Raw genomic sequence first — 16,971 nt, 5'->3', positions numbered from 1 at the left:
ATTAACTGGTAAAATGGGCAGACTAGAATGAGCAACTGGGACCTGGTTCATGAATTAATGTAAATGCCGATACGTGCCATGTTTTATGTTAATTTGTTCTGTGCATGCCCACAAACTTACTATTCACCGGAGAACACAAGTGTATGGAATTCATCTTCGAGAGCAAAGGACACTTATAACAGTCTATAATTTCCTGGGCGGAACGAGGAGGGGACTGGGCGTATGCACGTAGTCAATGTACAGTAAGGACGTGCCAAGCTTGTTTTTCTGTTGTATCACTTGCACCCGCTACAGGTCTGGTGTAAGTGCCGGTTACTAGTAATGAAGGTCGCTAATGCATGCTAGAACGTGTGTTTGTAATCAAGAGCAACTGTAAAAATGCATTTTATATATAGTAGATATTAATAACATTCTGATAAATGTTTTCCATGTTGAATAAAAAAACATTGTTTTTCATTAATGACTATATTATTAACAGGTGACAATAATTAAATACATTTTTTTTCATGTGCCTTCCATTGGGACTTTATAATGAACATATATATTACAGTGTGTTGTGTCTGTCTCAATACGACAATCGCCGTAAATGCAGATGGCACCTACACCCGTATTCAATAAGAGACGTTTCTTCTCATCCGCTTGTAGTTGAATAGATGAATATTTTTTAACAAACACACAATTCGTTCGTTTGGGGGCTAAATGTATCAAGCTGAGAGTTTTCCGGCGGGTTTGAAAAACCAATCAGATTCTAGCTATCATTTATTTAATACATTCTACAAAATGATAGCTAGAATCTGATTGGTTGCTATAGGCAACATCTCCACTTTTCAAACCTGCCGGAAAACTCTCAGCTTGATACATTTACCCCTTGGTGTGTATTAATGAAACAAGCTGTTGGTCTTTATCTGTCACGAACATTCTTAGTTCCTATGTGATATTGTAGTTCAAGAAATTTAATATGAACAGACTGCACTTCCAGTTTGACTTTTGGGGTCATGAAAAATGAGCAGTAGGTGGAGGCTGGACCAGAACCAAGACTTTAACCTAATTTATGTGCTGCGCTGCATGAATCTGAGGCAGAAATCCCTCTTCCAGACAAAAAGAACACCTCTAACTCTCTCCAGAAGGATATGCGATGACAGCTAATTATCCTGCAATTTGTCTAAGGGCTAATCACAGAACATATCTGGCAGGTCAGACAGCTTGGGGATGGCTATAATTCCCACCTTGCTGCTGAATAACTAGTCACTACTCCAGCTCAGGATATAAACCAGTTACATATAATGTATAAATCCATTTTGGTACAGTATGAAGATGATCCACCTTAAAACCTATCCTGTCTTAAACTGACAGAAATATCTTCGGGCGTAAGTTCTTACTACTTAAAAATGTATATATATTTTCAAGTTTACTTTCTAGAGTAACTAAAGGTGTGACCACCAAACAGAAGATGATATTGTCACAGAGATTTAGTAAGTCGTAATGAGAATTACGTAGATATATAGAACAGATGAAGGTCATTTATTGGTTTGACCGCTGCCCTTGACATGTGTCTCTCATGTCTTCCACAATGAGCACAATGTAATGCAATTCAGGTCCAAATGACACTTACTTCTGCCTACGACTGGACAGGAACGGGGAAGGGACGTACTAACACGGGCCACATGCAGTAAGGGTTCTGACAGAAATGCGTCCAATTCACGTCCTATGTTTCTCGCCAGTATGCTTGGTTTCACCTGTTTCATTTGCACTCACTACAAGGCAGGCGTATAATTGATACGGTATAGTCTTTGAATTACACAGTACACCTACGTGTGTCAGTAGCTATCACAGAACAACTTTATGCAACTAAGTTAGACTACAAAAAGTATTATATATAGAGTACACATTAAAAGCATGTTTATTTATGTAAATAACAAAATAAAAAAATGCTTTTTTTTAAAAAAAATAATAAATAAATATTTCTATAACTGTTAATACAGTTCTTCTTTTATTTTATGCTTTCTGATGTGACCTTTTATTGTACTTATGCTTGTGCGTATACTGTCGTTTATTCTAAGTGTCTACGTACGGCAAGTACTATTTAGACAGGGTATACTAACACCCAGATTCTAATCAAAACAAACACCAACAGATGTTTGTATTATATTAATAACACTGCCAAGACAATATGCTCTTTTTTGGTGTATATGACCCTTCATTATATTATCATATTGTGCACACATTAGGTGCATCTCTATTATTGAGGTCATCCCTATACTAGTGTTTTTTATGCCCACCATATGCCTAGTGCAAACGCTACTGTTTTTGAGCATATTGAGATATGTCTGACTCATAATTTGAATGTAAATACGCTTTTTTTTACATGCATCATTTACCTACATGTGTCCACTACTAAATTTCATTATGACGTGTGTGTGCTTCAACACTTCAAAAGCGCTAGATAAGTCCCCCTGGGGACATGGTAATGCACATTGTGACATAGGCACGCTCCTAAAATGACGTTGGCACGCCCCCATTTTGGAGGAGGCATGACTGTGTTTTGATTCAATGATTAAACAGGTTGGGAGGTATGGCCTAGTGTATGTTCTGGTATTGTTTTTTTTTTAATGACAATGGCTCTACTATAGTATTGTCTACAAGTACTAGTCGAAAGTAATAGCCACTGGTATGGATTAAGATAGCAAGAAAAGCTCCAGCAATGAAGATGTGTCATGCTGCATTAAGGCTACTTCCACACAGCTATTTGTTCGGACATGCAGGGAGTGAGCTGGAGAGGATCGGTACGGGACCAATGATATTTGCATAATGGTTGATGTTACTTCACATTCCACGGCTCCTTACACTGCCGAAAACTGTCCGTATGGATATAGCCCTACAGGCATCAAATAAGTCCACCGACATTCAGAAAAGCCTTAAGTAAAATATTTCCTTCAAAAGAAAACACAATTAAGGGCTGACACAATTAATTCAATAGAGAAGTAAAGTCTAAATGGACGACATTCAATATATATATATACAACTGCCCTTTTCACTCGAGCACACACTAGGTTGTGAAAATGTCAAGGAATTGACAAGTTAGGATCATCTGCAACATACTGTATTAACTAAACAGGACAACAGGATTAAAGCTGGATTTTTAAAAGGCTATTCTGTCACATTGTACATGCTTTATCTGGCTTCAAGTTCAATGACACTTATTAATTTTTCAGGGGAAGATGCTAACGGTTTTAGGTATAGGACAGTAAACACCATTGGTGTCTCATTGTGGTTCTCCATTGGTGTCTCATTGTGGTTCTCCAATCTAATTTTATTCATTGAAAAAGAAATAAATATGATATGTGGAGTTTGTATGTTCTCCACGTGTTTGCGTGATATTCCTCTGGGTGCTCCGATTTCCTCCACTATATAATTAACCTTAGTGTGTGTGTGCGTGTGTATATGTGTGGTCGGGAACATAGATTGTAAGCTCCATTGGGACAGGGACTGACGTGAATGACGAAATAATTTCTGTAAAGCGCTGTGTAATATGTAAGTGCTATTGTGCGCAAAGTGGGGTAGTATATGCTGGTATGACATAACGGCAGTTCTTTGCCCCACTTCCTTACAAGCAGCCAGGGCCAGCAGTGAGAGGGGTAAGCAAGGCGTAAGCGTGGGGGGGCAGGGTGGGGGTCACCATGCCTGAGAGGCACTCCGTTCTGCCTGTTTTCCCCATTTTTCAACACTGTCAGTGAGGAACATTGCAGAGAGGAGCGAGAACACAGAAGAAAATACAGAAGAGGAAGAGAAGAAGACAGAAAAAAATAAGGTCATAGAATGGTAAGTAAAGAACGGATGGGGACAGTGTGATAAAGAGGCAACGGTGTAATAAAGGTGCAGTTTTTATTAAAGTGGCACAGTGTGATAAAGGGGAAACAGTGTGATGAAGCAGCAAAAGTATGATGAAGGATGGGGCAGAATGTAATGATGAGGGAACACAGTGTGATGATGGAGGGGCACAGTATGATGAGCGGGCACAGTATGATGAACGAGAAAGCACATTTGGATGATGGAGGCACAGTGTGATGAAGGTGGGCACAATGTGATGATGAGAGGGCACAGTGTGATGATGAGGGAGTACAATGTGAACGAGGGGGCACAGTGTGATGATGGAGGCACAGTGTGATGAAGGTGGGCACAATGTGATGATGAGGGGGCACAGTTGGATGATGAGGGAGTACAGTGTGAAGAAGGAGGGGGCACAGTGTGATAATTGAGGCACAGGGTGATGAAGGAGGGCGGTGTAATGAAGCAGTAACAGTGTGATGAAGGAGGGGCACAGTGTGATGAAGGAGGGGCACAGCATGATGAAGGAGGGTGCACAGTGTGTAGAAGGAGTGGGCACAGCGTGATGATGGAGGGTGCACAGTGTGTAGAAAGAGTGGGCACAGCGTGATGAAGGAGGGGGCACACACGTGAATAAGGAGAGGGCACAATGTGATGAAGAGGGATACAGTGTGATGAAGGAGGGGGCACAGTGTGTAGAAGTGGGCACAGCGTGATGAAGGAGGGGCACAGCGTGATGATGGAGGGTGCACAGTGTGTAGAAAGAATGGGCACAGCGTGATGAAGGAGGGGACACACACCTGAATAAGGAGAGGGCACAATGTGATGAAGAGGGATACAGTGTGATGAAGGAGGGGGCACAGTGTGTAGAAGTGGGCACAGCGTGATGAAGGAGGGGCACAGCGTGATGATGGAGGGTGCACAGTGTGTAGAAAGAATGGGCACAGCGTGATGAAGGAGGGGACACACACCTGAATAAGGAGAGGGCACAATGTGATGAAGAGGGATACAGTGTGATGAAGAAGGGGACACAGTTTGGATAGCCTTGCATCATTTAATATGTTTTCTATAATACTATATAGTGCATTTAAAATTTATTTACCTCTGTCAAAACACCTAAACCTTTGAGGACTTATGCAGCTCCCAAGGCCCCGGCCATTCATTTCAAAGTAAAAGTTCCATACCAGCACTTCCAAATTTCCACTTTGACCACTGAAGCGCTATGTAAAAACTTTTAATAAATAAAACTTTTTAGTTACTTTTTGCTATTCTAACTGCTATATATCCATTTATACATTGTACTATACAGTATAACTCTAATAACTCTAATATCATCACAGAAGGCCATTACATGTTAAGAATTAGACAAGGGTGTGACTAAAAATGTCTGAGTCTCAAAAATTAGATTTTGCCCTTCAACCAAACATTATCAGTGATTAGTCTAAAACATATATACAGTCATTTTCTCCTCATTATTTTCCAACTCATTTAACTGCCTGAGTAAATTTAATAAGAAGTCATATGAGGCTTGTATTTTAAGGCACATTCTTTTCTTCTGGTACAGGGCCCCTGTGCTGTCGGGCCCCAAAACAGTTGCTCTGGCTATAGTTACGTCCTGTTTACTACATCTGCATCTAGTGCAACCTGCCCAACATACAGTGTTATGTACAAATAACAGGCTATCTACCCAGCTTCATACCTGACATCAGGATACACAAGCTGCCAGTGGGTATCACTAGTCACATTGGCACTTTAGAACACTGTGCTCCTCTCCATCATTCCCGTTGCATCATCCTCCTTATGTCAGGGAACTCAAACTGCCAGCGTGAATAGAGATCTAGGGCATTTGATATAATGTGGCGATGGAGAGCTCATCTCATGTACCTTTTCAGTATAGAAATCTTGCTAGCGGTCTGTGACAAACAACGGGACATTTTAAATTTGGAACATGTAACTTGAAAAGTAAAGGTATAGGTGGGGGTAGGGTGTGGGGTTATTGGAAGAATTGATAGCCTAATGAAGTATTCAATATAAAAGGTTGTGTTTAGCTGTCAGTGGGTTTATTTTCTTTCAGAGTGTATGAATAATTAATAGAAGTGTTCTGAGCTTCTTCGGAGATGCGCTCTGCAGTGGATTGGTGCACTGTATGTATACTGCCCCAGCTTTTTTACTTTCACATTAAATCTTCCACACCTGCTCCTACTGTACATTAGGCACATTGCACAATCTGCCTAATGTACCATGTCAGCTTGCATTAGAGGAGATTTCCACTGTAATGCTAAGCTTGTTTTCCTTATGCTTTCAAAACATCTATGATAAGGTGAAACGAGTTTACCCTTTAATATAAAAAAAACCTGTTGGTGCATTTGTTGTATTCTACCAGCATAGCTCCCATCTGTCCCAGATTTGAGACAGATAGAAGGAGGTGTGTTCTCATCATGATAGGGGCATTGCCACAACCCTGGCCCTTCCCTTAAAACACCTATTCACTCAAGGGCAGCAATGAATGGGACATCCCACCCAGATTTCTGACCTGTGGCGGGACTGACCACTCAAATTAGGAGCTATGTATCAGGCTGGTTACGTATTGGCATTCAAATGCTGACTCTAACTTTTCTTTTTAAAGCAAGTGCAATGAGTGCAAATACATCTAAAAAAGAAATCATTCTATTCTATGGGTCATTTTTAGAGTTGGATGTAAGTCCACTTGTGGGATGTAAATATACACATTTCTATACAGCTCATGCGTACCATAATGCTCCTGTACTTAGATTTGAGCACATTTTAGACATGGCTCTCTATGCCCGGAGAGGCGAAATGAGTGTAGAAAATTGTAAGTTGACAAACTCAAGTCTAGTTGCTTCTGATTGGCTGTTTGCGTATTGACCCCACTCAGGACCTGATTAAGGAAATGGAGGCCCCTGGGCTAAGGGGGCCTACATTCCCCCGTGAGGGCCCCCCCCATGATCCGAGCCCCCCCCCCCCCCCCCGGTGATCCGAGCCGCCCCCCCCGGCACTTACCTCCTTCCCCGGCGCGCTGCACACTCTTTACTGAGGAGATCTCGTGAGAGTGAGACTCACGAGATCTCCTCAGTAAGGAGACTACAGCGCGCCGGGGAAGTACTGCAGTGAAAGTGCTCAGCAGCTCTGATCGGGCTGGGGGCGCCTCCATCCCCGACCGATCAATACTGCTGCCGAGCACTTTCAAGGGCCCCCTGGATGCCCAAGGCCCCTGGGCTGTAGCCCAGTTAGCCCCATGGGTAATCCGGCCCTGACCCCACTAGTTGATAATCCTTAATTTATTAGTGTTGCAAATATATTATATCAAGTTATGGCCATCTATTTGGATTTCTATTTGCCTAGTCGGACTCACATTACTTGTCATTTCCATTTGAATTATTGCAGGAAAGCAGCTATCCATTGGATTTATAAAGCAGTAAACCACAGATGTGGGGGTGTCTTTACTTACATTTTATATGCAAAATGTGACTTTAGCATTTATAACTAACCCTGTCAAAATTCATCTCTATGCTATGCTACAGTAAGTGTACAATTTTAAAGACCACATTTTTATGTATACATTTGGGATGCAAAATGCATCAAACTCTAAATAATAATCTATGGGCCTGATTCATTAAGGAAAGGAAAGCAAAAATATGAGTAACTTTGAACCTTGACAAAACAATGTTGTATTGGAGGGGGAGGTAAATGTAAAATGTGAGGACAGATTTATAGTTGGGGTAGGGGCATGTCCTAGATCAAATTTTAATGTCAGTGTAACAATAAAGTATTTGCATGCTACATGATAAAACAGCCAGTATTTTCCTTATGTGCAAAATAATAAACTCATTTGCACCCTTTGCATTGCAACATGGTTTTGCCAAGGTTAAAAGTTACTAATTTTTTTGCTTTACTTTCCTTAATGAATCAGGCCCTATGTGTCCATACATATGTGTGATTTGCAGCAAGGTTTTTTGAACATTACTGGCTCCATTCAAGTGCATTCAAATCATGTCACCACACTTGAAAAAAATCCATTGATCATTATAAGAGAGATTCTTTATTAACGTGTGAACAAAGTGGGAGTCCTTGGGACACCCCTTACTGACAGCCAATCACATCATGACTAATGTGGGAAAACTGCTTTTGATTGACAGGAGTCCTAGTCAACAGAGTCTACTCTCATTTGCATCGGCATAACTATAATGGGTGCTCCATGCCAAGAATTATATTTTGCTGCCAGAATTATTTAATTTCCTCCTGACGAGAAGCAATGCTCCATCATGTCTCCACCGCTTTGGTACGGTTTTATGGAGACCCCCCATATTGCATACTGCACCAGTCGGCTGTGCTCAGCAGACTCATTCTTACTCTTACATTCCTGCTCCAGACTTCATGTGATTGGAAGCTGTCCCAAATATCCTAATTCCATCACATATTTTTCTATTGGCTGTGACTGAAATATCAGCCATAGCCCAAAAAAACCCTGCATTTCATTTTACACGGCACGGTAGAAGCACTGTAAGAGACATTGACACTCACAGATCTATACTGATCGGTACTGACATTCCAACCCTCCTTCTCTGGTTCTCTGTGATTCACTGAGACAGTGAGATAAGATAACAGACATTTAGTGCTCTCTCTGTTACCACAACTCACTACCTGCAGCAGCTATAAAAGGGTCAGACATTCACTAGTTTTGAAGCATTTTCATTTTTTTTTGTGTGTGTGGGGAGTGGTGGGGGGGGGGGGGGGGGACATGCTTTTTCTTAGTTGTTGTTGTTATGTATTAATTGTTTTTTACCGGCAGTTGTATTGTCATTGGGTCCTCCGGCTGGCACTGTCATTGCCGTTTGAATGTCGACATTATGACTGTCAACTTTACTGCATGTCAACAGTCACAATGTCGCTATTTTAACTACATAGACACACTGAACCTGTCAACATTTCTGACTGCCAACATTTTGGTGACAACAGCATCGACAGATTGACCCCATCACCATCAGGTTGCAACCTGGGACGGTGGGTCCTGAGGGGCGCAGCACCAGCGGAATTTACATAATTTTACCAAGTGTTATATATTTTTTTAATGTAGGTGTTCAGGATCTCCTGGAGTCATTGGGCCACCCCGGATCTCAATGCAAAGATGCAGTCTAACAGCAAATCTGATGCTGTTAGCTGTCCTGTTAGTGCAGCCGTGGTTCTCTTAGTTTGGTTTCGCGAGATCACCACATCTTACGATGTTGTTGGTAGCTGACGGGGTGATGAATTGGCTGTGGGGTGGGTAATGAAATTGGTTTATGAAATGCCTGAGGGGAGTCACAAATTACTTGCTGGTGTTTGATAAAATGGCTGAAGGGGGGTAATGAATTGGCTCAGGTGGTGAGTGAGCAAATGATTGGTTGAGTGGGTGATGAAATGACAGGAGTTTGGTTTATGAAATGGCTGGATGGGTGATCACCAGGAGATCATAAATTGCTACTGGGGGTGTGATAAAATGGCTGGGGGAGTGATGAAATGACTGGTGGGGGGGCATGAGCTCTGTATTGTGTGATGTTCACACGGATGCTCTCTGTGGTCTCAGCAGCCACTAGAATGCTAAATATTAGTCAGGTGGGGCTGGTAGATGTTAGTATATGATTATAGCTCTTTGACAAAAAGATATCATATATTTTATTGGGGTTGTTTTGTAAAGCCACAATGGAGTGTTGTGTTTGTACAGTCCAATCGTTCAGGGTTTGTTAACATTTTGCATCATAATACAATTTTTGCACATTTTCAATACAGAACTCTGAGTTTCTAGAAGCCAACGCTCCAAGAACAAGCAAGAGAGAACATCAGGTAGTCTACGCTGAAAGATCAGGTAAGAGGGAACGGCCCAAACAGTCCAAATTTGAATTCTGAATATTACTATAATGAGTTCCGTCAACATTTAGCTCCTATGTGCAGTATGATATCTTAATGCAGAATGTGGTGTGCTTTATGTATTAATAAATATTTCATAAATTTGTAAGACTACAGACAACTATTTTATTGAAAACAAGATTCTGCCATATATATAATTCTCACAGCGCTTTTCTTTTTAGTGGTTTATTGATTTATTTGTATACTTTATTGAGAAGTCTGACAAGGCTTCTCTGACCACTAGCAGTGAAGAATTTGTGTCTATTTATTTAAATATTTTTAATTATTATATTGTCTTGTACATCTTTTCTACTGATACACCTAACCTTGCAAAATTTCTGCCTTCGCTTCACTTCTTCAGGGATTTTAATAACAACTAAATGAGTTACAAAGATTCCAGTGACCCATTTAAAAAGCCAAGTGGAGATTAGTTTCACAAATGCACAAAGGAGTGAGATGAACCAGAGGGTTCTTTGTTGAAAAAGATTCCAAAACTTGACTCTTTTTTTCCGCCGTTCTGTAGGAAAGGTGGCTGACGATTTAAGTATTGGTGATAAAAGTGGTGGTCATGCTATGGCACAGCCAGTGCCTTCAATTAGTTCAGCTAGTTATTATGGTTCCAGCTCCAGTGCACCAATTGAGTCACTGACACCCATCCCAGTAGTAGAAACTGCTGTAAAGCTGTCTGAACCATCTGATGACCCAGCATTTTGGGTGGTGAGTGATGAACTACGAGATTTTATAGCTCAAAATGGAATAAAGCAGAACCATCAGACAGACTTTTCCAAATCTGAGAGGCAATATTTAAATCAGAAATGATTTTTATCTGCTTTTTCTAAAAGTTATTAATGTCAAGACTGTGAAGTGTGCTTGGCTGGTGTATTCAATATCAACTGGTCATGTACTTTGTGCTCCTTGCAAACTTTATGAAGGCAGAACTTTATTAGCTACCAGTGGATATAATGACTGGATAAACAGTAATATTATATCTGACCCTGACAATCTTTCTGAACACAGAGAATGTCTAGCAAAATATGTTAGTAAAAGAAACTTTTCAGAAAGAGTGGACATCTAGTTATTTAAACAATACTAGAAGAAGTAAGCTATTGGCGCAATGTACTTCTACGTGTTGTTGAAACAGCTCAATTCTTCGCTTCCTGAGGACGTCCTTTTCATGGAGAAAATGAGATTATTGGTTCTTCAAAGAACGGAAATTTTCTTGGCTGTCTTGAATCGATAGCTAAATTTGACTCATTCATGGCTGACCACCTGGCTAAAGAAGAGGTGCACCCTCTTATTTATCTTCCACCATTGTTGATGAGTTTATTCTACAACAATCTGAGCAAGTTAAAAATGATATCATTACAGAGGTACAACAGACCAAATATGATTCAATAATCGTAGATTCCACGTCGGATGTTTCGCATACTGACCAACTAACATTTGATATTTGTTATATTTTGGCACCTCAGTTGAACGTTTTATCGCATTAATACCTAATTATGGCCACAAAGATGAGGAAATGGAAAAAGCTGTTCTGTCTACTATAGAACGGTTACATCTTAATTTGAATGATTGTCTGGTCCACATTTACAATGATAGCAATAACATTTCAGGACCGTATAAGGGACTGCAATCTAGAATTAAACAGTTTAATCCTTCAGCAATTTATATTCCTTGTGCTGAACATTCCTTACAACTTGTGGGATCCGCAGCTGCAGAAAGCAGTAATGAGTCAGTTGCCTTTTTTACAATAGAACAACAGGTCTACAATTTATTTCCGTCTACAACTCACAGATGGGATATTTTCTTCTCCAAATTTAAATACGATTCTCTTGTTTTGAACTATCCAAAACTTGTTGAAGTGCCCGTGCCGATACAAGTAAAGCTCTGCATGAGGTGGATTCTGCATTAAAAGAGATAGGCACTGATAAAGGGCAAGTAAAGGATGCCAGACTTGAAGCTAACTTAGTAGTGAAGAACGTTACAAGCCTGGAAATGACAATAATGGTGTTTTTGCAACAGTAACCTGGTGAAATTTCAGGATGTAGGTGAAAAACTTCAAGGAAGAAATACCAGAGTTGACAAAAGTTGTTGGGTTGTATAATTCACAAGAAGTCTTTTTGATCATGCTTTATGATGAAGAGGAGTTTTAGAAATTTGTGTGAGTCAAATGTGTACAACAAAGATATGAGATGGAAAAGGAACCTGAAAGTTCCATTTGACGAAAGTGTTGCTGGGAACATAGAATTTGATGGAAGGCAGTCGTTTATTGTGGAGAAATATTATGTCGCAATATATGTACTTAGGTCAATTTGGAGAAAAGAAGAGAAATTTGTACAGAGCTATCTTATTTGTTTGGATTTTTATGGTAGTTAAGTGACAAAATTTGAGCCAAAGCAGACCACATATTACAAAACTACAAATCGCATTTGAACGATGTATTTCCTGAAGAATGTGTCCATTTTGCCTCCTTTGTGAAAGGTCATCAAAACGACCAGCGAGAAACTATTAAACACAAATCAGGAGCCTCAAGACTCTGGACATTGTTAAAAAATTGTAATGAAGAATCAATGTTCCCAAATGTTGAAATAGTACTGCACCTCTTTATAAGTATGGCAGTCACTAACTGTAGTGGAAAAATATATTTTTCTGCTTTTAAGAGGGTAAAAACTGCTTATGGGCAACTTTACAGAAAAGTTCACAGTTCTTTCACTCTTATTCATTGAAAGCAACTTTCTGCAGAGTTTGAAGTATGATGATATATTAGGAAAGTTTGGTGCTTCTAAAGCAAGAAAAATAAACTTGTTGTAAACTGGTTCCTTGATTTACAACATCTCATTGCAAATTTTAAATTAAAACATCTCAGTTTAAATTCTTCAATGCAGCTTTGTAGCCTCTTTATATGCTATAGAAACCATTAAATGGGGAGTTTGGCGACTATGTTTATTTTATAATTTCCTACTACTGTCATTAATATATCTTTCTATATTACTGAAAGCAGTAAAGAAAATCAAGCATTTGACTAAAAGTACAATTTGTATCAGCAATCAATAATTGAATCTGTAGTAAATTTAGACACATAAATACAGATTTGTTGCTGAATATGAGCCTAAACATTGGCAGGGGGGAATGGCGGCTACCATTGTATTAATCAGACCCTGGCTCTACATCTATGACTTCCCAATACATGTTTTCTTCATTTCTCCTCTGCCTCGATGTCAGGTTGTGCAACTTTCCTTACTAATATGGCACAGACATCTCCTCTCAGTTTCCCTCGCATCCCATAAATGAGCGGAGATTTTAGTAAAAACTCTGACGTTATGTTGTGTTTCAGTGGACTGTTCCAGAGACATATCGCGTCACCTCGCGCCAAATTGAATCTGCCCCTAGAGGTCGAACTTGTCTCTCCATTAAACCAGCTACACGGACAAATGTCGACATCTTTACACCATTGGATTGCTGTTTGGAGGCTTTTGGGGTTGCTCCTGATAAGTTAGCTCTCAATTTAAAAACACATATGTGTATGGCCCAAATATATGGGACTCTCATTGTTTAGAGTTAGGACCACCCTATTAGCAAAAGCGTGGAGTGGCGGGTGGCTTTAGCAAATGTGTGCAACTGAGACTTTTGCATTTTTATCTACAGTAGAAATGGCAGATCTGTTGCTGGCTATAGCAGTGTGCTGGGGGATCTGTCTGTGTGTTTGTTCCTTTCAGGAGAACCCCACCCTTTCAAGCACCTGCTATAGCCTATAAATTGATAGAGCAACTTCCAGTTCTTTATTTGTATGAGAGGCATGTTGGTGTCAGTAGCTGAGGGGGAGTGCTGACATTGGATTGCTATTTGGAGGCTTCTGGGGTACCTTTTTGGTAAGTTAGCTCTCAATTTAAAAACACATATGTGTATGGCCCAAATATATGGGACTCTCATTGTTTAGAGTTAGGACCATCCTATTAGCAAAACGCCGTGGAGTGGCGGGTGGCTTTAACATACATTTGCAAATGTGTGCAACTAAGACTTTTGCATTTTTATCTACAGTAGAAATGGCAGGTCTGTTGCTGGCTATAGCAGTGTGCTGGGGGATCTTTCTGTGTGTTTGTTCCTTTTAGGATAACCCCACCCTTTCAGGCACCTGCTATGAGCCTATAAATTAATTGAGCAACTTTCACTTCTGTATCTTTACACCTTTATCAGAAAAGTCTGGTGAACTCTGATATTCATCTGTGTATACTTTATAAAACTGGCAAAATAAACGAGAAGAGGCAATAATTATGTTGTGCTTGACTAGAGTTTCCTTTACATCATTGTGCACTTGGCTGCTTCCATTTTGTCATATATACAACTTGTATTCCTGCAATGACCCTGTGACAAATCCCTACCCATCAGTAACAGTTCTGTAGATACACAATAAAGACCAGACTTCTTCATTAATAATGTGTAAGCTTAATCGTGAAAGCCTGATACTGAACAGCCTATTATATCAGGTTGTAGGAAATGATTTCTCAGCAAATATTACATGACATACTGATACTTTTAGCTGCTTCCAGTTTTTGCTTAGAGTAGGCTGCAAACACACAGCAGGATCTCAGAGCAATATTGTGAGCCATAATGTGGAGATCCTATTACAGCTACAGATTGAGGGAGTGCAGTTTTTTTTACAGAACACTGGAGAATTTCTAGGCATTTTAAATAAACACAAGGTCAAAGATAAGATCTCAAACAATAGACATAGGTGATCTTGTCAGGCATAAACAATTCTTGCACTTTGAATGACAACTTAGCATTCCGCTCGGTGAAAGGTGCTTAAATTCCTGGTTCACATGACAGTGATGTCAACGCTTTTTGTAGACAATGATGTCATCATCAATGAAGCACCTAAAACTTACTGCTATGCAGTGACAATCAATAACCTAACAGTACACTGACAGGCTGTGGTTGTATAAAAAAAAAAAGAACACTAACACATTATTTCTATACCACTTTAATTAAACTCAGCAATAAACTAGTTTATTAAAGTGCTACACGGTGGTGATCACTGTTTTTCCTACCACACCAATGTAAATAAATAGCCCATAATAAACATTATATGATCAGTTATTGTCTATATGTACTATAAACAAGGATGTTATTTAAAAAAATATATATAAAAAATATAAATAAAATATATAACTGGAATACTATAAAAAGCCTTTTGTTAATTGTAAGGGAATACCATGGATTGTATCTGAACATGTCCTAATCATTAAGTGTATTTATAGTAAACGAATATGCCTCATTGAGCCTGTGATGAATGCATGTGCTTCAAAAGATCCATCACATATTAGCTGGATGCCTCATCGAATCTACACGTCCTACAATGTATTCTGTGCTCAGACTACAGCAAGAGATGCTTGAAGATGTGATGCTCAGATGTCAAACACTGGGGAAGTGTGAATCCTAGTGACAGGTTATCTGCATAATAAATGACTGACATATGTTCACAGCACTCTTAATGAAGACAGCAAAAAGTAGGTGTCCCAGATTTGCCACTAAAAGATGCCTGTGTGATAGGATGCAGAGCAAGCAGTACAGTATGTTTGCCTCAGAGGACCAGACCAAGAGATGAGGCTTTGCTTAGACATACTGTATGTACAGTATTGCAAGTGCATATTAAAGATGTTCATCACTTCACATTGATAGTTGCACTTCCAGATAGGTTCTACAATAGCTCACTTTTAAGTTTAATCTGTTTTATCAGTGAAATATAAAGTAGACCATTGCACACAGAAATAGTATAAAAAGTATTAATTACCTTCAGGGTTGGCGCTGATGAAGACCCGCACACTCTTCCCCGTTGGCACAAAGTGTGGTGGCAGGGCAGAAAGGTTCCCGGAGAAGGCTGCCCTCCTGACAGCAGAGTCCCGGGAGCAGGGTAGCCTACTGCTTGCTCCAGACGGCCACATGTCACCTGTCCTCTCACCAATCCTCTCTAGATCAGAGATACATGCCAAGAGAAAGGAGTGAAGTATTGGAGTCAGTGCAGTGCCACTTTCTGCCCACTGGCACACACATCAAAATGGTTAATAACCTACATAAAGATAACAGCCATACGAACTACTGCAAGACACCCGAGTGATACTGCAGCGTCAAGTCCAGGGGTTACCATTACAGGTGGCACTTAGAGAGCCAGAGCGAAAGTGGCAGCACAAGACAGGTGCCCCAAGTGTGTGCCAGCAGCAGAAGGGATCTCGCCTCGTTCTCTCGCAGTCGGGATCGACAGCAACTGCTGCTGGGAACATGTGACTTGGGAGAATCTTCACTCCCAAGCCTGCCCTCCTCTCTGCCAGACCTCCCTCCTCTCCCCTGCCCAGCTACAAGGCAGGGAGGAGGGGCACGACTACTGGCTTCCACCGCGGGACGGTTCAAACACGAGAAGACACAGGACATAGGATAATGCTTAATACATGGAGAGAGCAGTAAACCAGATACAACTGTGCAGAAATGCACCTGTACTGATCACTGGGCTGGAATACAGTATATTCTTATTTAAATCTCATTTTTATATGCAACCAATATTGCATGCATGGTAAAAAATGGACACAGTAAAATATAACTGCATGCACTTTTCATGGTGATAGTATCATATTCAAAATATCTGCAACATGTTTAATAAAGGTACAAAGACAAACTGTTCTTCTAAAATGTAATTATTAGTATTATTAGTAACACCATCGTCGTTATGATTGTATAATGCATATAATACTATATAGTTTGTTTAATGGCACTAGCATATTTCACAGACCTAGCATAAAATAAGGTACTGGTACTAAATTCTATATATGCCATAACATTGCCAAGTGCAATTTCTATTGCTTTTAAAATATGCAAGGATAATCCATTATCCATGGTGTATAATGCTTTTGCTACCTAATGATTCAATGCATAAATGCATAATTGTACTTACTCTATGCTGTTCTTCTGCCCAGTATGCGTTGTGGCATCCTAGTGAGAGTGGCCCAAATAAAAAATTCATTAGCTGCCTGGGTGGCTGGCAGTGCTATTTTATAATCATAATCCGTAAATCTCTTTCTGTGCGTTTAAAGAATTCAAGAAAAAAAACAAAAAAACGCGTAGTATAAAGATCAGGCTAAAAGGTTGCACCCTGTAGACAAAACACTTTCTTTTATTTTACTGTCAAGGGAGAGAAAGTGTCTGTGGTCGCAGCTAGAGGCGACATTAATGTGAGCTGTAGACCTTTAC

At 40.0% G+C, this 16,971-nt stretch overlaps 1 protein-coding gene across 2 annotated transcripts in view; it reads right to left on the bottom strand.

The window, feature by feature from the left end:
- NWD2 (NACHT and WD repeat domain containing 2) overlaps positions 1-16,750 on the bottom strand; it is a 207,542-nt gene extending 190,792 nt beyond the window's left edge. Inside the window, exons 1-2 of one of the 2 annotated variants that reach the window (XM_075194771.1) lie at positions 16,676-16,750; positions 15,524-15,700 (exon numbers count right to left, since the gene is read on the bottom strand). In XM_075194771.1, the coding sequence (XP_075050872.1) occupies positions 15,524-15,674 (151 nt within the window). In that variant the 5' untranslated portion in view covers positions 15,675-15,700; positions 16,676-16,750. Of the gene's footprint in view, positions 1-15,523; positions 15,989-16,675 lie in introns of those variants that run through there. The other variant, XM_075194770.1, reaches the window with a different exon arrangement.
- Positions 16,751-16,971: the final 221 nt, after the last annotated feature.

The sequence above is a fragment of the Mixophyes fleayi genome, chromosome 1 (genome assembly GCF_038048845.1).
Source record: "Mixophyes fleayi isolate aMixFle1 chromosome 1, aMixFle1.hap1, whole genome shotgun sequence".
NCBI classification, from domain to species: Eukaryota; Metazoa; Chordata; class Amphibia; order Anura; family Limnodynastidae; genus Mixophyes; species Mixophyes fleayi.
This window is presented reverse-complemented; position numbering and strand designations above follow the sequence as displayed.